General features: G+C 41.0%; 1 protein-coding gene and 1 long non-coding RNA gene across 11 annotated transcripts in view; one reads left to right on the top strand and one right to left on the bottom strand.

Annotated features, from left to right (window-relative positions):
* The window catches only part of LOC128333582 (uncharacterized), a 28730-nt gene extending 19673 nt beyond the window's left edge, over positions 1–9057 (bottom strand). The window contains exons 1-3 of one of the 2 annotated variants that reach the window (XR_008310975.1): positions 7241–9057; positions 5715–5882; positions 4868–4949 (exon numbers count right to left, since the gene is read on the bottom strand). This is a non-coding gene — a long non-coding RNA (uncharacterized LOC128333582). The remainder of the gene's footprint in view (positions 1–4867; positions 4950–5714; positions 5883–7240) is intronic. The other variant, XR_008310977.1, reaches the window with a different exon arrangement.
* Positions 1–25991, top strand: part of CCDC141 (coiled-coil domain containing 141) — a 219678-nt gene that overhangs the window by 14629 nt on the left and 179058 nt on the right. For 7 of the 9 annotated variants that reach the window (XM_053269076.1, XM_053269067.1, XM_053269057.1 and 4 more), the window contains exon 3: positions 597–719. In XM_053269076.1, the coding sequence (XP_053125051.1) occupies positions 597–719 (123 nt within the window). Of the gene's footprint in view, positions 1–596; positions 720–9110; positions 9341–23423; positions 23529–25991 lie in introns of those variants that run through there. The other 2 variants (XM_053269085.1, XM_053269091.1) reach the window with 2 other exon arrangements.

The raw sequence follows: 25991 nt of genomic DNA, 5'->3' as shown, positions 1-25991 counted from the left end.
AATTACTTCAAGCTAAGGAAAATATTTTAAAACTCAATGGAGAATCATCCCCAAATATTTGTTCACTGTAGGACAAATAAGATTTTTTAATTTTATAAAGATATTTCGCATGGCAAATGATATATAAATCTCTTTTATTTACTTACATACTCAATTTTTGTTTGATTGTAACTCTGTAAAGTACATTGGCCAGACTTGTCTTGAGTAGGTTATTTGAAAGGGTTCTTCAGGCATTAATGCCTAAACAAATAATTGATGCTTCTGTGATGCCAATATCAGTCTCAATTTAAGCAAGGGAAAGGTATTTTTTTTAATCTTAACTGGAATTATTTAGCTTTACCATGAAATATCACCTTATCAACATAAATGATTCACACAAATGTAGAGCAAGAGAGGAAAGGTTGTACACTTCCTCTCTTAAAATCTGGTTCATAACAACTTGTATGTGATCACATTCTTTCTGGACTGAATGAAAATACCTCCTCTGCTAGACACAAATGTTTTAGCTTATGCTCTTGAACAAGACCATGCATGCCCTGTGCAAATATTGAGAGGAACTGGATTCAGAACAATGTTTGTTTATATTTGCATTTTAGTGTGGAAATTGGGTGCAGCTCCAGCTGGCTGAATCAGTACCAAATTTATTGGAAATTGGCAGCAATCAAGAAGAGACCAAAAAATTACTGCAAGATCATGAACTTCTCCTGGCTAAACTTAAGGTAAGACATGAATGCCTGGAGACATTACTAATCATGCCATCGTTTGGATATGGAAGTCAGAATGGGATGGTTGATGTGCAGTCCTTGGGCTACATTGTGTATTCATAGGCAAGTTTCATCAAAATAATTCCGCGTAGGTGTGGGAGATGTTCAAACACTTTATTGAAATGAGCCACACAAAACCCAGCAATAAACTATTTGACCTTTTTCAAATATAATGAAGGACCAATCCTCTAGGGGTGTGCATGAAATACTTTGTGCACATCTCAGGGGGCATGGCGAGGGGTACCTTTTAAAAGGAGCCAGACAGGTCTGCCCCCCCATTCCCCCTTCATGGCACAGTTGTGCTTAAAACTTAACTTAAAAGTAGCCAACATGCTGCTGCCCTCTTTCAAAAGCCACACTGCACCAATGGGATGCTGCTCCCAGTAGCCCCCCGAGTAGCACCGGCACGCAAATTGTGTCAGCCATGTGTCAATGCCATTTGCATGCCAACATTGCACAGGGGGATGGGATGGGATGGGATGGGATGGGATGGGATGGGATGGGATGGGATGGCGGGGGGTAGCAGCAACTCTCCAGAGGAGCAGCTAAGGCCTGCTGCCTCCGTTTAAAGGTACCCCTCATCCCATGCCGAAACACTTCGGCTGCAGAAGCCCAAATTGTTTCGGCACTTTTCCAAAGCGGCACCGAAATGATTCGGGCACCTCCCTACAATCCGCTTCAAGCTGTCTAAAATATGACAAGTGACTTTAAAAATGCTGTGGGTTGTTGATTCCTTGCCTGTGGCTAGCTGGCTTTATGCCCTTGCTTCCACATGCAAGAAAGATTTAATGCTCAGCATGAGTTGGCAAGTGTTTGCAAAATTATGCTTGTGGTGGCATGCATAAACCTTAATCCTGCAAATGTTGGTAACTGCCACTGGTCATGGGGTTGAACAGAGGCATGAAGCAGTTACGTATGTATAAGACCATCAAGAGGTTTTCCTGTGGCTACCACTATGTGTTCACTGGCCGTGTAAATTGATCCTAAGACAAAATGAGTAGGAACCAGCTTCAAAGTTCATTCTGAAGCAGGTCAACAAGCACCGGCTTTCAGGCCTCTTGAGGAAAGATGGTAAAGTATTCCCTCCTTCCCGTTCTTCTCTGACTCCCCAGCTTCACCCATCAATGTAATGAGGCAGTACACACTTGGCCATTGGTACAGCGGCTATGGAGAGGGGAGTGGGAACAGCTCCACATTCCATGCCATGGTCCAATATACTGGGAGTGTTGGGGGTGGTGTGAGGATCAGCTTTTAGAATCCCAAATGTAACAAATGAAATTTTGCAGTGGGTACTGTCCAAAATGTACTGTTGCTTATATACTATTGTTATAATTCTTGTGGAAAAGGAAAGGAGATAAGTCATCAATTAGTCTATGGTAAACAAAGAAATGTGTCTAACTCCTGTTTTACGGGCAGTGCCATTAGTTAACCTAGCCAGAACACAGAGATCCAGATTTGTGTACACATTTGGTTTTGGTGCAAATCACTTGTTATACATGGGAGGCATTTAGTAGCGTAGACATTTTTAGCCTATACATACAGTATTGCCATCTGTGGATCACAGCCATGTTTTATTTTCAATCATGTTGTTCAGTGTTGTGCAAAACAAATCATTACCATTGCCTACAAATTACCTGGATGTAGAAATGTTAGAATTTTTACTTGTGTACTGGACGTGTTGAAATAATCATGTTATTGCAGTTTAGTATTTAGAACTGATGAGTATAGCACTTGTATTTATCAAATTTGTATGCCACCTAAAACTTCTGTCTCTGGGCAGCTTACAACAATGATATGATTAGTTAAGGAAGATCTTGATGCGTACTACTAAAGTACTGGCAGGGAATAAAAAGCATTTTTGGAAGGAGTTCTAAAGAAGTGTATGTAACATACCTGTATATCATATATACATAGACATGTATATCAAATATTCATATTGGTGCATTACATATAAGAAATCTGATTACAATGCAACACGACATGGAATTAAATTTTGAAGTGATGCTGTGAAGTACACGCATAGGAAAATAGTATGACATAATTAGGCCTGTTCTACACCAAGAGCAGATGGTGTGATAAATCTGGTCTTCAGACTGCAGGTGGCAAATCGCATGGTTAAATGCTCCTTTAATCATGTGAACAAACACATGAAACAGAAACAAAAGTGCCCTTCACCTAGATGTCTGGAGAGGGTTCTTACCCAGTGAGGAGTCAGGCTGCTCGCCAGAATACATGGGAAGCAATTACACCATAGCAGCTTCCAAGGCACTTGGATAACCATGAATCAGGTGTTAGCCTGTTCCAAGGAGTAATTGGCCAGACCTCTAATTACCTGCATGAGGACTGACTATCTAGGAACATAGGAAGCTGCCATATACCAAGTCAGACCATTGGTCCATCTAGCTCAGTACTGTCTTCACAGACTGGTAGTGGCTTCTCCAAGGTTGTAGGCAGGAATCTCTCTCAGCCCTATCTTGGAGATGCCAGGGAGTGAACTTGGAACCTTCTGCTCTTCCCAGAGCAGCTCCATCCCCTAAGGGGAATATCTTACAGTGCTCACACATCAAGTCTTCCATTCATATGCTACCAAGGCCTCTTGCGTTAATTTGCATGCCCTGTTGATCTCATCTCACAACTCCTTAGCTAACCTCCCCAACCATTGACCTGGAATGGTCAATGAAACTGATTGGGAGGAGGTTCGGAACAGACAGAAGGAAGTACTTCTTTACACAATGCATAATTCATTTGTGGAATTAACTGCCACAAAATATGGTGTTGGTCACTAACCTAGATGGCTTTAGAAGCAACTTACAAATGTATGGAGGACAATTCTGTCCATAGCTACTAATCATGATGGTTTATGTTACATCTAGATTCAGAGGCAGTATATCTCTGAATACCAATTATTAGGAAGAGGGCTATTTCCCTACATGCCCCACTTCTGGGCTTCCTGCAATGTGTGTTTGACCACCTGGGAAACAGGATGCTGGAATAGATAGACCTTTGGTCAGATCCAGCAGGGCTCTTCTTACGTTCTTCTGTTATCAACATGTATTTTCCTTAAATATGAATGCTAAGCAATAATCATAGGCAATGATACTGATTATTGATATAGTAATATTGAAGAGAACATTGATAAAACTGAGGACAATACAGCTGACAATAGCTTTATGTAGTGTCAAGAACTATTGGCACACAGAGAAGACATCAGGATATTTGACATGAGGTACCTTCATTATGCTGATGATGCTCATTTTTACTTATACTTTTCAGCAGAGCAAGGTAGGGCAAAAGAGGCCTTAAGTAGTTGACAGGCAACAATGATGAAGTTGGTGAGTGAGGATGGATAAACGGGAGCTCTGTTCAGAAAAGATATTGGCAAATGGTCTGATTGATCTAGGAGCTGGAGGTTCCTCTGGAGGGGTTGCACTGTGTGGTGGAGATGTTCTTGAACTTAGCCTTACTTTTGTAGTACCGGGTGGCACTGTGGACAGGAGTGCTTTTACCAGTTCAGGTACATGAACCAGCTGCAGTCCTCTTTGCAAAGGGTGACCTGGCCCCTGCCTGATATGTTTTGGTAATCTCCAGGCTGGACTACTGCAACATGCTCTAAATGGTGATGCATTTGAATAATTAAATAGTGACTATCTAAATAATGCTGTTAATTTAGGAGCCCGCTTGTTAGTGTGAGTGAGCCAATAGGAGCATATAGCATTGCTGCTGAAAGAAATCCACAATATCCCCATTTTCTTTCCAAGAAAAATTCATAATACCTGTGTCGGGATGCCAGCCCCTACCTGTGCCTCCACCCCCTATAACAGGTAGGGTCCCAGTTAACACACTCCTCTGCTAGCCGCAGAGGAAGAAGCCCAATGATCCGACAGAATACGTGCCTGAGGTTTGCTGACAGTGCTAGTTATATACACAGGGATGTGATGGGAGCCATTCCCAGAGGCTCCTGTGAAAGCAGGGATGGGACAAACTCCAGGGAGGTCCCAGGTGCCTTGTAACCCTCCCCTTCTCTGGCTGAGGTCTCCAGTGGGGGAAAAGCCTTGCAGCTGGTTTTGACCATTAATACCCTACACCTTTGGAGCTTAGCTTACCTTGGAGAGCATCTTCTCCCATATGAACCTCCATAAACACCAACATCTTCAGAGAAGGCCTTGCTTAGAATCACGTATTTTGCTGAAATTACATTAGTCGGGACAAGAAGCAGTCTTCTCAGTAAAGGCAAATTCTTTTTCTAGGAAAGCTTGCAGGACTGGCTCTATTACATCACAGGGGCAATTCTATTCCACTAAACCCTTGAAGGCCAATGAGAAGTTTTTTAAAATGATTGTATTGCCTTGTGCTCAGCCTTTTGTTGTTGTTCTCAGATGTTTCATGCTGTTTTCACATATCTTTTATTTTTGTTTATAGGTTGATGAATATTAGTGTTTCGTTTTTGTTGCTGTTATATTTTGTAAACTGGCCAGAGCCTTCTTGGACAAATCCTAAAATATATAAGTCAACTAAAAATGTAGTGGCCTTAATGCATATAATAATTCATAAATACAATGCAACCAAAGTTAAGCACAGAAGTTCTATTTAATTCAATGAATTTTCCTGACTCATTAAACAGTCTAAATGTCAATTAATTTCATAGACTGAAATTAATCAATCCCATTTTAAATTAATGGGATTTAAATGTGCTTAACTTTCACTAGTTTTCTTGTTTTATATATAAAATCAGAAATGTTTCGTCAAAGGATCTTTCTTTGCAGTTGTCCCATCACATACATCTGACTACCATCAGAAATCCTGTCTATTTTAAAACTGGTTTTGTCTTCCATTTCACTATGCTTTTGTTTTTGCATAGTATTAAGGAGAGTGTGCTCTTATGAAAAATAACTGTGTTATAATAATCACCTCTAAGAATACTCTGTGGGTGTTTTAATGAAAAATCTGTACCTTTAAGGTTAGAATTATGCTGACCATCATGGAGGTGTTCTGTGAAAGCTGTTGCTGCCCTTCCTGCTCTATGATTAATCTGGATCATCCACTGGAGGGCATTGCAAGATTCATGTGAATGCATCCGTACGTTCTTGATTGCTTGCCAAAGCACTGCTCTTTGTCATACTGTAATAAAGGTCATAGCGAGCTCTAACAGAGAACCTGGAACTTGTATATCAAATCCACTGTACAGAGTTAACTTTCTTTCATAAAAGACGCAAATCACTAATGTTGTCCACGCCATTTTAGATACATTTTTGATCACTCTTAATTGCTTTATTTACTCTATTTACAGAACTCAAATTCCAGAACAGTAATTTACATGCAAATATGCAAAGGAGCAAATTATGAGATTGGGGGGAGGATTTCAAATAAAAATATTACATTTCTCTTTGTCATTGCCTATCTTTGAGTAGTTGACTTTTTAGGAAAGATATTTGAGGGCTTTACTTTTACTTTTCAGAATATTAGATGTGTATTATATTGTAATCTTAGTGCTCAAGGTTATTTCAATTTAATTACAGAGGTGTTTCGCAGTGCCACTAAAGCTAAAAGGTCTGTGCTTTTTCCATTATAAAATAGTTTTGTCAGGAGCTTGAAGAGCTTTTACAGTTAGGAAAATGACCTTTTAAAAGTGACATTGTGGAGCTGTGTAAGCATGTCCCATTTCACAAGCATCTTGCAATAAAGTCAGTCATTCTTTTTATTCTGGGGCAGGGTCAGCCCTGCCATGAAGCCGGTGAAATGAACTGCTTCCGGCAGCAGGCATTGTAAGAGGGACAGCATGGCAGCTCACCCCAAACCCTCCCCATGGATGGCTGGAAGAGGTTAGAAGGCGAAATGGCACCATGGTGCTTTTTCTCATCATTTTCTATTAGTAATGGGGAGAAAAGGCAGATATTGGGGTGTGACTGAATTAGGGAAAAAGAGGATGAGGGAGGGGTGCCATTTGGTGCTTCCGAGAGCAAAATGTCATGTGCCATCACTATTCAGGAGATTACCAAATGAAATGCCGCTTCTGTTTGCAATTTCCCTATGTTAATCCCATCCCTCTGCCTTAGAAAGTACCAAATAATACATATAAGCTATTCTGCTCAAGTCACAGAGTCTCCAAAACCTACAGTATTTCCAACATCCTGTAGAGCTTTCATATTCTCATTGGTGGATTTTTCACATTAGCATGGGTGGATCCTGAAGTGCTGTTTTGGAATTGCCCTTAGTTACCCTTCACACATTTTGCAAAGTTTCCCTCAGATGGCACTCACAGAAAATTATCCCTGAAGTAAGTTTTTGATAGCTAAAACAAGAAATTTGAAACAGTCCTGAAGTGGCTTCCCATTTTGTTCCCCAGTCAGCTTTGCATGCAGGACTTGCATTAGCAGGTAGGTTCCCAGTATGCAAAGCTGATACAAATAGCTAATGAAATACATAGAACTCCAAAGCTGAGTAGTAGTTAGGAGAGAAATTTAGCACAAGAATGATACCTGTGAGCAGCATGGTCTGCTGAGCATCTGCAAATGTGAATGATGCAATAAGCATGAGATATCTTACAGAAATCAGGCACACATCATAGACACTAGATATCTTGCCCTGAATTTAAAACAGATGCATCAGCATTAAAGGCTTCATTTTCAGGATGAGATTCAGGAAAGCAGGTAGAGATGTTCTTAAGTTCCATGGCTTCAAGCATCCTGACTGCTTAGAGTTTAGTCTCCCCTGCCTCTGGAATGTTAATAATATAGGTTCTGACCTCTAATATATGTGCAATATATAATTCAGTATTCAGTAATTCAGCATTCAGTTGAAGAAATGTTTTCAGGGTTCAGTTTGCAACACAATAAATCTAACTTTACTAACCCTGTTAGGAAAAATTCATACACTCGTACATCATAACAAAATTAAAATATGGTAGAGAGTTGTTTGGAATTTTTAAAATCAGAAGTACTCTGAACTTGTTCAAAAGAACATTTGAAGAGGCATCAAACACAACTACGGGTAAAAAGGTGCGCCTGACCACAACATACATAACTGTGCAACGATAACAACAAGGCTTCATAGTGGTAGCTGGATGGAAGACCCTAGAATTACCTGAAATCCCCACCAGAGTGGGAACAGGCAGGAATTGCAATCTGACTGGCTGTTGACTAAGCTGCAGGCCATGCAGTCCCCAGGACAGCAAAATAGATGAGGCCGAGGTCAAGCCCAGCTGAGTTTTTCCTCAGTTCTCCAAGCCCCAAGCATTAAACTGAAGATCCCCACCCCACAGCCCACAGCCAAGCCTTGTATGAACCTGAGCCCCACTTTAAATGACATGCCTGACTGCTCTCACCATCTGAACAGCCCTGCATTCTTCTGCCATCCATTCGATCCCACCAAAGTTGTGACAAAACATATAAAAGTCAAATAATTGAACAGATATGACCTGATAAAGGCAAAAATCCTTCCACCCAAGGACCAATCAGGGTGGTAGGCAAAATTCCCTCATGGCCTCCAAAAAGGGTGACCAGCAGAGCTCAGGACAAAGCATAAAAACAGGGAGGAGAGGTGGCTGCATTGACTGCCCTATCCAAGTTCCAGCTGAAGACACCCAAAATGGCTGCTCCTTAAATACCTCACTTTCCCTCTTCTTGAGAATTCTTACGATAAGGCAGCTAAAACAGCCAATAACATGCAAAAACACATACTGCCTATCAGCAGCCAGTAATCTGCAGCTACTCATACTGCCTCTTATTTCCTCAGTGCAGATCTTCCCCTCTCCACATTCATGTTGAGAAGGACCCATTCTGATTATACCATTCCACAGAAAAATAGCCCCATGGACAAAAGAGAATTAAATGCTGTTAAATTTCAGTTGTTTTGAAGAATCTTGGATAACATGAGTGCACCATGGGTTACATAATATATACAGAGGCTTTGAAAAACAATCTTAACATTTGTCCAGTATACCATCTCTACTGTTTTCCTCTCATGGAAAGAGAAGGTTCACTCTAAATGCATATGACACAGGGACTAATTTCAAAGTTACACGCAAATGTGTGCAATGAACCCCTGGCAACTACTATTGCTAAGCAAAGCACCTTTGGCAGGAAGGGGCAATTTGGAACAGGGAAATTAAAGGGGAGTGGTGGTAGCTTAATCTTTTTTATTTTTCTTCCCATTGTTTCAAAAAGACCCCTCCAAGCTGCATTTTTCCCTATAGGGGGCTCACCACATAGTTCCATTGTTGAAGCTGGGCTGGAACCATTCTCCCTGATTTGCCAGTTTTCTATTTGCAGGGAGTCGTTGTTTTTTAAGGGGGAGTACTCAAAAGTTGTATTCCTCACCTATGGCCTGAGTGGTATGGTCTATTCTACCATCTCATTCTATTGCACATGTAGTCGTAGCTGTAAGGTTAGAAATATGAATTTCAAGACTATCTGATTTAAAGCCTCTTGTACATCCCAAATAGTAATTTTTGTAGACAACATAGTTGAACTAAAAAAAATTCTAAAAAACAAAGCCCATCTTCTGTTAGTATAGGATTGTGCGAAATGGGGCCTATGTAATAGGAAGGAGTTGAAAATAATCCAGAATACATTTCTGAGGTCAGTATTGGAGCCAAAAGCTAATGCATCTGCTTCATTTCTTAGAACTGGGCTTGTGGTTATGTCAGTGCTCTTGAAGGAACTCTTTCTGGTTATTCATTTTTCATTACACTCCAGTCTATGGAAATTACCACACTGCCCAAGCAATACTTGATAGAGCTGTAAAGCAGCATACATAAAAAGTCTTAGTTCTGCTCTTCCCGAATTAGAGAGAATTTTGTTAAGCTCTTTCATAGGTGGTATTTGACCCTTTCTAGATTATCCCACACCAATAAGAGTTTGTCCCCTGTTATGTTGGAATGGCTGTGGTAATAGGGGTACATACTTCCATTTATGCTGGTCTTGTCCCAGTATTTTCTGCTTCTGGACAGAGGTGTTTTTAGAAATGGGTAAAATTACACAACAAAAGTTAGATATGAGACCAGAGCTGGCTCTATTAAATGTATTTTCGGGAGCTAATTTGGCATTATTGTCTAAGGATCTTATAGTTTTCATGTTGACTGCGGCTAGATTATCCATTGCATAATACTGGAAGCATAAAACCATGTCTCTGACATCTTGGTATCAGTCTGTGTGGCATATTGCCATATCTGAAAAATTGACCCATATTATTCACCTTCAAACAGGTCAAGCTAATTCTAATGATTTTTTAATGATATGGTCAGATTTTATTCTGTTCGCAAATCAAGATAATTTTAGTCATTCTCCTCCATCTAATTATTTACATATCTGGAAGGACAGTTAATCGATGTTTTTATGTATCAGTCTTACTATTTATTGTCTTATTAAATATGTATTGTCTTATTAAAATAAAATATGTATTGTCTTATTAAAATAAAATAAAAAGTCTTAGTTGTGTATGGTAAAGAAACTCAAACAGCAATATGGACTCTCAGCCTCTTATTTAAATAATGTAAGACCATATTGGCTAAAGGACAGTTGAAAGTTAGGATTCAGTAATGATTTTGCTAAATCTAAACGGGATTTTGTCCCATGGTTTAGAATGATCAAAAATGGCATTGTTTTGAAACACTATTTAAGAGTTTCTAATACTAGGAAATTATGGAAAGAATGTAAAACTTTGCTTTGCAGCCAGCTGCAAACCTGTTCATATGTTGTCAGAGCAAATAACTGTTCATGCAAGATGGTGCTCTAGAAAAATATATAACGTTTTAAGGAGGTAATAGCAGATCAGTGCCCATGTGAGTCATTATTTGTACATACTAGCCATCTGATATATGAGACAAATTGTGTACATGTGGACCAGAAGGCATGGAAGGTCTTTCCCATTATGTGTTAAGAAGCTACCTTTATGTTATAGTTAGAAAATATTTACTTAAGTGGGAAGGACATTGACTCCACTTTGAATGCAGAAGTATTACCATGGGGTGTGCTTTAGCAGCTCATGCAGTCTGAAGATGTGGGCAGAATTCTTGTAGGTTTGAGGCCAACCATGTATGCATGTCTTGTCCCTTTAGCTAAGCAGGGTCCACCATGGTTGCATATACATGGGAGACTAGAAGTGTGAGCACTATAAGATATTCCCTCTGAGGGGATGGAGCCACTCTTGGAAGAGCAGAAGGTTTCAAGTTACCTCCCTGGCTTCTCCAAGATAGGGCTGAGAGAGATTCCTGCCTGCAACCTTGGAAAAGCCGCTGCCAGTCTGTAAAGACAATACTGAGCTAGATAGACCAATGGTCTGACTCGGTATATGGCAGCTTCCTATGTTATCCTTGATTTTCCAGACTGCTCATTCTAATTTTAGGCAGTCAATGGTGGGCTGATTGGCCAACATTCTAGGCATGCAGCAGAACATTGGAAACAATGGAAGTAACACTGTACAGCTACCCAGACACTGTTTTAAGTTGTTCTGCAGCTGCCCTATTGGGCAACATGGTCAGGGCTGCCTTTCCCATTGCGCAGCAGCCCAAGCAGGTCCCTAACACTGATGTTCTGCTGCGTGGAATGTTGGCCATTAAATGGATAACAAGAGTATTAAATGTGAGGGTACATAGGGGATATTTCAAGGCTTCTGAGCTGACATCTGAGCTGAAAAAATTATCATTGGAGTTCACTATATTTTAGAATTTCTGCCTAATTTTCAGTATTCAATTTTTGGACAAGATGTTGAGCATGTTTTGGTAGCCGAACTCAGGTATTTCTGGACAAGATGTATTTTTTCTAGATCAGACAATTTCATTTTGGTTTCCAGCATGATTTCAGGACTGAGATGGCCTTGGTTGCCCTGGTTTTTGATTTAGGCTGAATACTTAGCAAGGGCTCAGTGTGTCCAGTTCTGTTAACACCTCTCAGTGGCTTTCAGTACTTTTGCCCCTCATGGTATCCTCCTGGACTGCCTAGCTGGGATGGGGCTGGAAGGCATGGTTTTCCCAGTTCTTCCAATGGGATAACTTATATGAAGTATTATGGCACTTCTACTCTACACCTTGGTCTTTGGCCTATGATGTCCCAAATGGTTCCATTGTGTCCTCCATTCTGTCTGACATCTACATGATACCACTGGATGAGGATGATCATCATCTCAGTACAGATGATCTGCAGCTCTTTGTTTCCTTTTCATTTCAATCTGGGCAGGAGGTCATGTAGGTTTTGAACCAGTATCTGAAATCAGTAGTGGGATGTTTATAATTTTGTTGTTATAAACATGGCATTTTGTGAAGTACAGTAAACTCATCGATCAATTATCTCCCAACTAGAAGAAAATATACTACTACTTACATTTTTTCCTTAAGTTGTTGATAGGGTTGCCAATTCTGATTGAAGGTATTCCTGAAGATTTCTGCACACACACCCAATATCCTTTCCAATATTTTCCACAAGCAATTAAAATCTCTAGCTGGAGATTGATGCCTAGTCCTGGAGGGTGAGTAACTCTGCTTGTTGATCTAGTATACCTTTTGCAGGATCAGGTCTGCAGAGATGCTAATGGTTTCATGGACCATGAAACTCTTTGCTTGTGGCATTTAGGTGACATTCTTCACCCGGAGAGCGGTAGGTGAATTTCCTGCTGTTGATTCAATTGTTGGCAAGCCAATACTTATCTGGCTCTTTAAGTGTTATACTGGCTGATCTTGGATACCTTTTTAGCACTTAACAGGTAATATTTGGAATTTTTGCAAAGTGCATGTGAGATAGTGGGTATACAGTTCTATTGCGTCGTAGTGTTTAGGTCTGCACATGTAACCCACCATGCTGAAGGTTACAGCCTGCTGTTGGGGTTGCCAATCCTCAAGGATTGATATGGAGTCTTCAGGAATTGACAACCATCTCCAAATAACTGTTGAAAGCAATCCTGGAGATCTTAAAGGCTTGATATTGTGACAAATATTGGGGGAAATGGGTGGGGAGGACAAATCTCCAGTCACAGCTTCAATCAGAGCTGCTAACCCTATCTTTCAGCCATGCATAATGGGCCACCATACATGACTGGTGGATTGCATTTGGCTTGCTGGGTTGCAAATTGTGTAGATGTAGCACAGCCCCTTCTTCTCAAATCTTGTGAATTCTCTGAATAGACAATTATATGTGTCTCAATCAATTTTAGTTACATGTGATAACTAGTAACCCATCCCCATCTTCATCAAAAGACAGATCCTGGAAGTTCAGTGAGGGCCAAATGAATATTGTGGTCTACATCCATATATCCATATCTGCATCAGCTGCTCATGCAAACATATTCTTCAATTAACACATATTCCTTGCTGGATCAGAGTGAATTAGTGGAATAACTGCAAGAAATGGAGGTGTGTCAAATGTAACCAAAACGTATTTGATAGAAATCATGTCAAAAATCTGAATTTAATTCACAAGCAACCACAAAGAGGTTAATATAAAATTGGAGAACATTCATGCAAAGCCAGCAGAAGCAACTGAACTGTGACAATTAGGAAACCAAAAAGCAAAATACCATAAATTAAACAGGCACTTATATTATGTGTTATGATGTTTGCAACAGGTGTTGCAAACCCAAGTCCTACTATGCTGCCTCATTGTGGTGGTGTGTGTGTGTTCCTGGGAAGGATGAGCAAAGTACACTGGGATGTATACTCCCAGTAGGGTCACCCATAGTGTGAAGGTCATCCCAGCTGCCCAGCTAAAGCAAGCAGGCACCTATATTGGGCAGCAGCGATATAGGAAGGTGCTGGAGGCAGACGATCACTTCAGTGACAACAACAAAGGCATCATTTCATACTGCGTGGGAGAAGGGAATGGTAAACCACTCCTGTATTTTATCAAGAAAACCACATGGATAAGATGGAATGATTGTCAATGTAGTGCCAGATGATGGGCCCCTCATGTTGGATGGTACTCAACATGCTACTGAGGAAGAGCTGAGGATCTTTGAGTACCGATGCTGTTTATTATGCAGTTAGACTAAAGCCTTTTGGATGTCTAGCAGCTGATGTTGCTGTATAGGAAAAGAAAATCTGAAGCTGAAAAGACAGAATTACAATGGGAACATGGAATGTAAGCAGCAAGCTTGACACAGTGAAAGATGAAATGAATCAACTACAGATTGACATCTTGGGCATCAGTGAATTAAAATGGACTGGAATAGGACACTTTCAGTCAGAAAATCATACCGTTTACGTACTACTCCGGACATGAAAACCAAAGAAGGAACGGTGTTGCTTTCATAGGAAGAATATAGCAATGACAGTACTTGGGTACAATGTGGTCAGTGATCAACTAATATCAATTAGATTTCGTGGGCAACCCTTTAACATGTCAAAGGAATGCCAAAGTCTATGCCCCAATGACTGATGCAGAAGAAGAGGAAGTTGTTGAGTTTTATGCTCAAGTTCAATCTGAAATTGACAGAACATGCAAGCAAGATGTGATGCTGCTGGTTGGAGACTGGAATGTCAAAGTTGGAAAAGGTAAGGAGGAAAACAGTCAGCCTATATGGCCTAGGAAAGAGAAACAAAGCAGGAGAATGACTTATTAGTTTCTGCCAAGTCAATAATTTCTTCATTGCTAACACATTCTTCAAACAACCAAAGCTTATACACGTGGACATCACCAGACAGAGTACACAGAAATCAAAGTGATTACATTATTGGTGCAAGGAGGTGGAAGAGCACAGTTATAACAGCAAAGGCATGGCCAGATGGCAGGCGGGGTGGTGGTGGGGAATTGTGGAACAGATCATGAACTGCTCATGTGCAAGTTCCAAGTCAAGCTAAAGTGGAAAAACAAAGCTATCCAGCTTCCATGATATGGCCTTGAGAATGTACCCATCATTTTCAAGGAGAACATCAGGAACCCTTTGAAGTTCTGAACCTCATTGCTAGGGAACCAGAGGAACTGTGGAATGAAATAAAAAAGTTGTTAAGGACAAATGTGAAAAGAGACTACCAAAGAGCAAGAAACAGAAGAAAACAAAATGGATGTTAGAACAGATGGTGGAAATTGCCAAGAAGAGGAGAGAAGCCAAAGTCAAGAAAGATAAAGACCTCAGGAAGGAACTTAATAGGGAATTTCAGAAAGCTGTTAGAAGAGACAAGGAACAGTACTACAATGACATCTGTAAAAACCTTAAGGATGGAAATAGACATTGAAAAACAAAGCAAGTTTTCCAAAAGATCTCTGAACTCAGAGGGAAGTTCCGACCTTGAATTGGTATGTTAAGGGATGCCAAAGGACAGATAGTAACTGACTCAGAGAAGATCAAACAGAGATGGAAGGAGTATACTGAAAATCTGTACAGCAGGGGCATCAACATCCAAGATACACTAGAAGATATTCCCTACTTGCAAGAACTCTAGTATAGGAAGATGGTGTTAGATCAGCACTCTGGTCATTACCAAGTTGGAAGGCTACAGGAATTGATGGAATAGCTACAGAAATATGACAGGCAACAGAAGAAGAATCAGTCAAGGCTCTAACCAAACTATGCCAGCAAATCTGGAGAACAACACAGTGGCCAACGATTGGAAGAGGTCAGTCTACGTACCCAAAGAAAGGAGACTTAACAGATTGTGCAAACCATTGCACAATATCCTTAATTTCACATGCTAGCAAAATAATGCTCAGGATCATCCAAGCAGATTAGAGCCCTACGTGGAAAGGGAAATGCTGGATGTTCAAGCTGATTTCAGAAAAGGTCAAGGAACAAGAGACATCATTGCTGATGCATGCTGGATAATTGAGAAAGCCAAAGAATACCAAAAAGAAGTCAATATGTGCTTTATTGACCTCAGAAAAGCCTATGATTGCATCGACCATGTCAAGATGTGGAATATCCTTAGGAAAATGGGCATCCCAGAACATCTCATTGTTCTCATGAGAAACCTATACACAGGACAGGAAGCTACAGTCCAGACAGAACATGGTGAAACAGACTTGTTCCAGATTGGCAAAGGAGTAAGACAAGGCTTTATACTTTCTCCCTCTTTATTCAATTTATATGCCAAACATATACTGAGAGAAGCTGGATTGGAAGAAGATGAGCGTGCTTTTACAGTTGGAGAAAGGAACAGCAATAACCTGCGCCATGCTGATGACACCACTTTGATAGCTGTGGATGTGGATTATCTGCAAGCTCTAGTGATGAAAGTCAAGGAGCACAGAGAAAAAATGGGACTACAACTAAATGTAAAGAAGACTAAACTAATGACAATGGGTACAGCAACCAGCCTCAGAATTGACAATGAAGACACTGAAGTGGTGGATAAGCTTCTGCCTTTTAGGATTGACTGTCAATAGTAAATGATCCAGCAGTCAAGAAATACGCCACAGACTAGCACTTGGCAGAGTTGCAATGAAAGCCTTGGAAAGGATATTTAGATGCCATGACGTGTCCACACCTACAAAGATTAGAGTTGTTGGGACAATGGTTTTTCCCCGTGACACTCTATGGATGTGAAAGCTGGACTTTGAAGAAGCAAGATAGAAAAAGCATTGATGCTTTTGAACTTTGGTGCTTGAGAAGACTTTTGAGGATACCATGGACAGCCAGGAAAACAAACAAATGGATCATAGAACAAATCAATCCAGAATTTTCACTTGAGGCACAAATGACCGTGCTCAAACTATCATACTTCAGACATATTATGCAAAGGTCCAGCTCCCTTGAAAAGTCCATAATGCTGGGGAAAGTTGAAGGCAAGAGAAGAAGAGGAAGACCAGCAGCAAGGTAGATGGACTCGATTATGACAGCAATGAATGCACCACTGAGAGACCTTAAAGGCCAAGTTGAAGACATATCATTCTGGAGAGATTCTATCTATGTGTTCGCTAAGAGTCGACACCGGCTTGATGGTACTTAATCAATCAACCAACCAACCAACAGGTGTTTGTTTTGTCTTTTTGCAGGAAATTAGCTGATTATATACTTGAAGCTCACCCGTCTTTTCCAAACCATTTTCAGTTGCAATAAGTGCCAGACTCTCAATCTCCACTCTTGGCCACATTTATTTTTGAATTATGACTTTTTCACTACTATCAGAGCTTATGGCTTAAAACTTGAATCTTATCTCTCAAAAATTGATTTTTGAACTTCAAACATAATTTTTCACATTGCAAAATAAAAATTGCTTTTTGAATCTGAATTTTGTGTTTTGTTCCTGAAATTTGGATTTTGTTTCACTCAAGTCTGCTCACATTGTATGCATTTAGAACCAATTTATTTCTAGATGCTCTCAAAATCTCCATGCAGGCTTAAATGGGCAGAAAACAATTTAGTCTCTAGCTCTTTATCCTTAAATAGTAAGAAAACTTGATTTTATTTCTAGTTGCCCAATACCTTAAGGACAATGCAATTAAAGGAATTTAAAAAGCAGAAAGAATTCTAGGTTGGGGGATTAAATCCAGGTGAGCCCTAAACATAGGAAGCTGCTTTATGCCAAGTCAGACCATTGGTCCATCTAGCTCAGTATTGTCTACTGACTGGCATCAGCTGTGCAAGGTTTCAGGCTGGAGTCTTTCCCAATCCACCCTGAAGATGCCAGGGATTGAACATGGGATCTTCTGTATGCAAGGCAGATTCTCTACCCCTGAGGTACAGCCTCATTCCCATGTCCCTTTAACAAAGGCAGCATATTGCTGACTGGTCCCCTTAGGAGCCACTCAATTCAGAAGAACAGAGAGTACTATTAGCTCCATCAATTGATCTATGCCAGTGGTTTCCAAACTGTGTTCCAGATAACCCTGGAGTCCCTTGGAAGCTTAACAGTAATAGTGAACAATCTCCTCTGAAACACAGCTTGTCTACCACTACCAATTTTTCCCTGTTACTGGGGAAAGTACTGCCACTGTTACTGGTCAGAAGATGTTTTGGATTGTAGAGGAGAGGAATATCTATCTATCTATCTATCTATGATAGTGGGCAGGGGTCTGCGAAGAGAGCGGTCATGAGGGAGGAAAGAGCCCCTTCAGGAGAAGGAGGCTGCTGTTGTGTGAATTAGATGAGGAAACAAGATGAACAAGATCTGTTAACTCAGGAAGGGAGAGAGGGGAATAGTGGGTGGTGGAGTGAGAAAAAGTGAGAAAAAAATGGAAGGGAAGAAAGAAAGAAGGAAGGGCAAGGGAAGGGCCCAAGCCTGTCAGAGGCCTGATGGGAATGAGTGGCCATGGTGGTGCCTATTGGCAGCAAGGAAGGGCCCAGTCAACCACTGCTGCTGTTTGGGGCTACTGAGGCCATTGGCGGAGGGAGGGAGGCAGGAAGGAAGGCAAGGGACGGGCCCAGACCTGTCAGCGGCCTGAGGGGAACAAGCGTTCCTGGCGGTAGTGAGGAAGGGACTGGTCAACCGCTGCTGCTGCTCCTATGGGGAGGAGCAGGAGCTGGGCTCAGGTGAGGGTGGGGAAGTCTCTGGGAATAGGGGGCTGCAGCTTTTCCAATAGGTGCCAGCAATGCTGTAGCTGCAACAAAGAGGGTTGAGGGGGGTGGAAGCAATGGGATGGAGGAGGAGGAGCAGGAGTGCGGCTCAGGTGAGGGTGGAGAGATCTCTGAGAAGAGGGGGGCTGTGGCAGGGGGTGAGGGGAGCAATCAAGTACTAGCACATGGGTTAAGCTAGTTTTTATTTATTATTACAAATTTTTATATTCTACTTTTCAACAAAAAAAATTCCCAAAGTGGTTCACATGGGGGGGAAAGATTAAGATGGTTCACTGTCCCAAAAAGGCTCACAACCGAAAAAGAAGAGATTCTTAGATAAGAGAATTGCCACTTTAAAAGGTGCCATGTTTAAAAGATTAAAATATAGATATTTAATGATCCTCTGCAAAAGAAAAAAGAAAAATTCCTGTAAGTAGAATATTGGCAAAGCAGGTGTGTGTGTGTGTGTGTGTGTGTGTGTGTGTGTGTGTGTGTGTGTGAGAGAGAGAGAGAGAGAGAGAGAGAGAGCGCGAGGGGGAGAGAGAGAGCATGCGTGCACGCGTGCGAGCAAGAGAGAGAGAGCTAGCTGTTTACAGGGCTCCCCTCACCCAAAGGATGATTCCTAGAAAATAGCATCACCCACCTTTGGTTGGAAGTGGTCAAGTCCAATCATCATCTGAAGATTCTACCAGCTCACTCTGCAGGATACATAGACCAGACCTTAGGCATGCTTCAGCATTCTGAAATATTCGTTCTCACTTATAGCCGGGACTATTGGCCAATCTAGGGAAGCTACTGTTGGTCCATTGCCACTGGAGTTTCCCCCTTGGACCAAATAACAGTTGCCGAAAAGGCTGATCTAGACTGGGACCGTAGCATGGGCAAAGGGTTAAAGCCCCTCTCCCCCATGACATTGTCCCAGTCCAGATCAAGGGGTCTGTGATGCTGCTATTTACATTAGAAAGAAATAGGGCCAGCCATACAATGTGATTAATATCACATCTAGTTTGGCCCCACATCTAGTTCATCACAGTTCAGGGAATCAAGAGAGCAAACAGAAGGTTAGAATGCAAATTATATTGTCCAAAGAAATTAAATTGGATTCTCTAATTGCTGGATATCTATTTTATCTGTGCCATATGTAGTCTTGGTTTAAATTAGGATTATTTGAAATAGATTGACTTGAGCCGCTTTGATTCTGTACTGGACTTGGACTCTGCTCAATGTGCATTATTAAGCTGATTTGCCCAGAATAATGAGCTTTTCACACAGCTTGTAAATTAAGTTCTTGTGGCACAATCTATTACAAAGTGGCTCACAGCTCAGTGTGTGAACTTTGAAAACGATCCCTTAGGATAACTTCCAAGTGACCTTGTGATAGCACTTATGTTATCACTGTACAATGTGCCCCCTGATGCCCTTGTGTACTGTAAAGATATTTTAAGCAACTGCAGTTCAGACACTATCAGTGGTCAACCGGCACACAGAGCAATGTTTTCCAGTGCTGGGTGTGTGGAAAACCTACTTGGGGGAGGTGTTATGAGGGAGAAGGGACACTGAGGGGAAAAGATGAAAAGCAAGAACACTGAGTAGGCTATCTATGGATAGCCACCTTCCCTTCTCTGAACTATAGGGCTCCTTTTGCTCTCAGCTGGGGTTGGATTGAGAGGCCATTCAAACAAGCACCTCACACTGTGGAAAGTGTGCTTTTGCAGCAAGCTATGCTGACTTTTAGTTGTGCTGCCTTGAACTGAAGGAGTTGTGCGAGTGCCAGCTAGCATTTTGGGAACTCAAAGGTTATTCTACCACTTTCTAGAGTTTCCACTCTAACTTTCCACTCTGATCTTCCCAGAGTTCTGTGCTATCATATAGTAGTATCTATTTAAAAAAACATTATAACGAATGCTTGTACAGTTACAATAACATTGTAGATCTGATCATCTCCAGTAAAGGTGCCTGGCTGGCTTACTTAGGGCTTTGCCCACCATTCCTGCTGTGTTAGCTTATGACAGTGCAGCTCAGATCAGGTCAGAATCTTTATTCTGGACATTGTCCAGAATATGACAGTGCAGCTGAATGTCAGCATAGATTGGCTGAAAATTGGGGCTTGGACTACAGGAAATGCTGATATGAACAACTGACTTTATGTTCATCACAGTTCAATGAGTAGAATGGATGTGGAAATGCAGATTAGACTGCACAAAGGGACCACTGCCCCTTAAAAACCAGACAAATGTTTCTTCTGTTATATGTAATTTTTAGTTTAATCAGGATTTATGAAACTAGTTCAGGACCAGAGAAGAAGCCTTTGAATGTGAGGTCTTGGATCCTAGCCAATAGATTCTTGATGAACAAATTGACTCATAATATGCAAAGGGATTTCTAACAACTCAGATTATTCTGGCAAAGATTTAGAAATATTGTTACTACTTCACTGTGTTCAGTAGCATCTCTTCCACTATTCGCCCAGCCATATCCTAGAACATAATCCTGTTAATCCTAAAATTACTGATAGTTATAAAATTCTAAGTGCCTTTTCTATGTTGAGCTGAAATGAGATAATTTTATGCTAGGAAAGACAGTATATAAATAGTTTAGCAACCCTAATGGTGTCTTTAGCAAAGCTTTTATCTATGGAAGCTGCAAGCCCAGTTACCTAATTACCTGCATTTTTTTAAAAAAATGGTATGCTTAACAAAGTGTACTTCTCATTGCCTGTTTGCAGAAATTTACCAAAAAGACCGTTTTAATTACAAAAAGGCTATACGGAAGATATTGCTGTGATTAATTTAAAGGGGGATTAGCTTAGTTGGCTTTCACATCATTGTATTTTTACATGTAAGAAGGCTAATGGAGTTTAATGATAATCTGTCCAGCAGCTGAGAGTGCCCCCGCCCCACTCTCGGGGGGCCAGCTCAGTTACCAAAACTCTGACTTAGTTGGTCTTGTGTTTGTGTGTGCTATTGTGAAGAGTAAATCCTTAAAGACACAGCAAGCAACAGCTTGTACAAGTATTCACAGCATCCTTTCCATTTATACTAGTTTGAAATATGTCTTGAGTCTGCCCTTGAGCGTATATTCATGGTAACAAATGCTTCCACCTCTTAATGTTATGCTTTCACTGAAATGGCCTTTAAAATCCTCTGGTGAACAGGCTAGCTGAAGTTCCAAGATACGTTTTTGCAAATCAATACCTAGGTCTGTTTCGAAAGCACATAAATGTCAGCTTCTGACTTGCTCTGTGTGCGAAATGTAATGAATAGCAAGAGGAACAGCTGGCATTGGAAACAAATTGGCTGACTTGAAATATATTTATTGAATTCATAGGCTGTTCTTCCTAACAAGAGAAGCACATAATGGCCAAACGTGCCCATTTACCTATTGGCAAATAGCTTCCAATTAAAAAATAAATTGCTCATTGAGATTCAGCACACCAGAAGCTTAGAAACAAATTTTGTTAGCATAATTAGCAGCATCAGAAAGAAATAGCACATTATGAGCTTTACCACTGATTTTACCAGCATTGTATAAATAACAGTCAATGTGCAATTAATAGTGCAAATTTCTTTTTAGTATGCTTAATCTGAATTTTTAATTGTATGAGGAGGGATGCCTAAAACATAAATGATCATGGGCAACTTGGCTAGAGTTTGATGGAACTTGGAATTTGATTGAGCCAGTTAGAGTAGACTGCAGCTGCCTGTTTAGTATTGTGATTCCCAAGTGGAGCCCACCTGTCTGTCTGGTCTCTGAGGTGTATGAAAAACCATCTACGTCCACATACTGCATTGTCTCTAGAATCCTTAGTTGACAACCTGGCAACCTATAGAAAAGGTTTCCATGACTGTTTGGTAGTCTTGGCACAGTATTTATGAATCACTTACTTAACAAATGTGTAATGCAACATTCACAAGATGCAGTGATAACCACTTGCTTAGATGGCTTTTTAAAAGGATTGGACAGAATCCTGGATTTTATTTCTGCCAATGGCTATTAACGATAGGGCTGGTCCAAAATGATCCCATTTTCCTTGCCTGAGAATTTGGTGAAGATAATTGGGGAGGGGAATTTCTGCAATTAAGAAGCAGCCTAAAAAATTCTAATGAATTTCTCAGCCCACTAGCAACCTTCCCCCCCCCCCCTTTAACATTAAGGGCCGGTTCAGATGAACTGTCTCATTGCTACAGGAAGTAGGTTTCTCCTACTTCCGTGTGTGCAGCTGTTTGTAAGAGCAGGACCCCTCCTTTTACTGGTGTGTTCAGGATTCCTTCCCTCTGATCAGGTTCCTAGAAAATGGAGCATTAAGAGAAGGATTTCCATGTTCAAAATGCTACCATTGCAAAATCCTATTACACAGGCAGCCCTGTAAAATTGGGCAATATTATTCTCCTCATATTATAGACAGGGGATGTAATATGGGGAAGAGGTCTTGCCTAAGGCCACATCCCAGACCATAGCTCATGGTCTTAATTACTACACTAACTGCCAACTGGGCCAAGAGGCACCTCTTTAGACCGGCGGCTCTCTTAATGCTTATATCAAACTTAGACCTATTCAAACCAGCTTAGCATTCCTCCCAGTGGCAGCGGCTGGTGTGTCCCCTGTATTTATTTATTTATTTAGTTTTAGATTGCAAGCCCTTTTGGGATAGAGAACCATCAACTTATTATTATTCTTTTTCTATATAAGCCACTTTGAGAACTTTTTTTGGTTGACAAGCATTATTTATTTATTATTATTTATTATTATAATAGTATCTATTAATTTATCTTTTATTGGCTGACATCCTGTGCAGGCTGCATGACCCTCAGGGACGAATTCCAGGAAGCCAAAAAGTACTTTTGGAGAGAGGGGAGAGCAGCAAAAATTGCTTCCCCCTTCTCCCTGTGTGCAAAGTCTGGGACTCAGCAACACACTGCAGCAGCCTCTCTGCAAGTTAGCTTCTGCTCTGCCTTCCTAACCAGGCGCGTAACAATGATAGGGCAAGGGGAGACAGTTGTCTGGGGGCCCCACTGCCTGGAGGGGCCCCCCAGAGACACCTCACATGACTCCCCATTGCCCCCTGCCCAGCCCCAAGTCCCCTCAGCCACTTGCCCTGTTCGCCCTCTCTCCCGCTTGTCCTCCTGGCCAGCAATCTAAGTAGCAAGCTGCCTGCAAAGAGCGCCTTTTCTCCCGCCTCTCAGCTGATCGGCGGGTGGGCGGGGCTTCCACTGAGGCCTCCTTGTAGGCCGCAGTGAAGCCTGAACTCGAGTAGGGCCCAAGCCAGCCAGGAAGGAGGAGGCAGCCAGAGTGTTCTCTGCAGCAGAAGACCCCTTGCTGCCCTGCTCAACCCAGACCAGCATTTGCCAGGTAGAGTGTGAACTCCTTTTTGTGGTTACCTTTCCCGCCCCCCCCCCCCCCATATATAGGGATCTGCTTGCCATAGGGCTTGGATATGGGGGGGGGGGAGGGACCGAGAAGTCTCTGAATATTTATTTTGAAACAGCTTGGAAAATTTGCTGACTTAAAAAAAACTATCTAAAAAGTCCTATAAGTGGCTTGTTTCATGGCAGAAAATTGCAAAAACTTCTGGAACAGTATTTTATTAATTTTATTTATTCATTCATTCATTTATAAATGCACTTATGTTCAAGTTGTTTTGCAACCCAGAAGGTCTGAGTGAGAACTGTGAAGCATGTGTGGTGCTTTTATTTTATTTTTCTTGTGTGTGAACTGCTCCCCAATAACTTGCAGGGACTTCAGGGTAAATCTGGCCAACATGTGAATGCAGCACCTCCATTCCAGAGGAGATGTGTCTTAAAGGGCTTTAAAAGCCTCCTGTGAAAAACCTCCTGCAATCAAACTTGACTGAATTTGTTCAGAATTCTGAGAAAACAAACATAGGTTCACCCTGCATGGTTGAAAGTCTCCTTTGCTAATCTGCAGCGAGGGGCCCATTTTAATAATTCATCTTTCTAGTGTGTTCTAGGCATTAAAAGTAATACAAATGTATAGTACTCAATGTATATCACTATATATTGTGACGTGTGCGTGTGTGTATTCAGTGAAATGTATTTCCAGGCAGCATACTTATTTTGGAATATCAGACTTAAATCCTTGGGGCCTGGGGTGTGTGGAGGCCCTGGACTTTGAGTGTGGGGGGGGGCATTTTAAAATCTTGTCTCTGGGCCCACTCCAACCTTGCTACGCCCCTGTTCCTAACACTGTGCTAAATGTCAGACGTGATGGTGATGGTGCTAGGCCAGTTCCTCTTCGTCCTTCAGCAATTTGTTTTAGAATGAACTGGGTTCAACAATGAAAGTCATAGGATGAGAGGCTTAGAAAGGGGCCTGACAATGGTCTAATCCAGCCTCTTGAATAGGACCTTCCCTATTGAAATATTCCTGTCAAATTAGCCTGCTTTATCCAAGCTGTTCTATGTCACAAATACTGTATAAAGCCATTATGATGATACTCATTTTAATGGTCAGAAATTTAAAATTGATGCTGAGCACATTTTGTATATGTCTCTCAGCTCCGTTCTTATCAACCATTTCCCCTCTTATCTCTGGTACTGAAGGTCTTTCTTTCTGACATCTCAATTCAGTAGCATTTCCTTTTAGAGCTCTCTTCCTCAGGATAAGCACAGGTCTGGCTCTTTAAGGATTGTTGGAAAACCATGTAAAGCTTTCCTGTTCCATCAGGCTCTAGGGAGTAGGGAATTTTTACAGGTCTGCTTTTAATTTCCATTTTACTCTGTGCCACTTAGCTGTTTTACTGTTTTTATTAGGCCAAAACTGCTTACCATGTTTTGTGTTTTTTTCCACAAGTGTAGAAAACCACCTCCAGTTTTCAGCACTTGTTGCAAACACATTATCATTGTTATTTTGCAGCTTTTCTCTTCAATGTCTTTTCCTTCTCCAGTGTTGTCCTAACAGTCCCCAGCCTAATTTGTCCTCACTGCTCTTTGTTTAATTTTGCCTGTGGCCACCCAAATGATTTGATGGTAATTTCAGGACAAATTATTCTAAACCATCTTGAGAACTTATAGCCAAACACACACACACACACACACACACACACACACACACAGAGGTTTAGTTTAGTTTAATACCACATTTAATCACCACATTAAAAGTTTTTTTTTAAAAACCCTATCTTTTCCCCGCTTCTGGAATTCAGGCTGAGATAAATGAAAGACAATGAACATGAATTCATTTGGAAAATACAAGGCAAAACAGTGTTCAGATGATGGCTTTGCAAGACAAATTCTATTTTAAAGTTTTCTGTGTGAACTTAACCACTAGCATTCATTTGAAATGGAATCAAATTATATTTAATCATATAACTTTTATTATCATAAACAATAAAAGCTATCATGAGCCAATAATATTCTCCATTGCAGCTAATAGCAATCATATGTGCTATGTTCAAGAGGCAATGTTTTTAGAACCATTAGCCAATTTCAGCAACATCAAAATGAGCTCATTACGGAAGTGTTTCCAATATAATGTTGTGGGTTGTAATTTTTACTCCCAGTTAATTAGCAGAGCACTAAAGAAACTACCCACTCCAATTACAGAGTGGTTGCAGAGTTTAGTTGTTGCAGTTATTTAGAGAAGACACATGGAGAAGACACTTGTAGGACTAAATACTAAATATTTATTGGTGAAGTACACTTTGGATAAGAAAGACCTAATCCTAATCTATAGAACTATGAGAGAGAGAGAGAGAGGAGATGTTTCCATCTACTCTCTAAAAGGAAAGGAAGGATTGTGACAGGAAATACCTGAAGAGTCCAATCAGGGGTCATAGACTAGAGACAGGTAGAAC

This window comes from Hemicordylus capensis, chromosome 1 (genome assembly GCF_027244095.1).
Source record: "Hemicordylus capensis ecotype Gifberg chromosome 1, rHemCap1.1.pri, whole genome shotgun sequence".
Taxonomy (NCBI): Eukaryota; Metazoa; Chordata; class Lepidosauria; order Squamata; family Cordylidae; genus Hemicordylus; species Hemicordylus capensis.
Note: the sequence above shows the minus strand (reverse complement) of the source record. Positions and strands in the feature narration are given on the sequence as shown.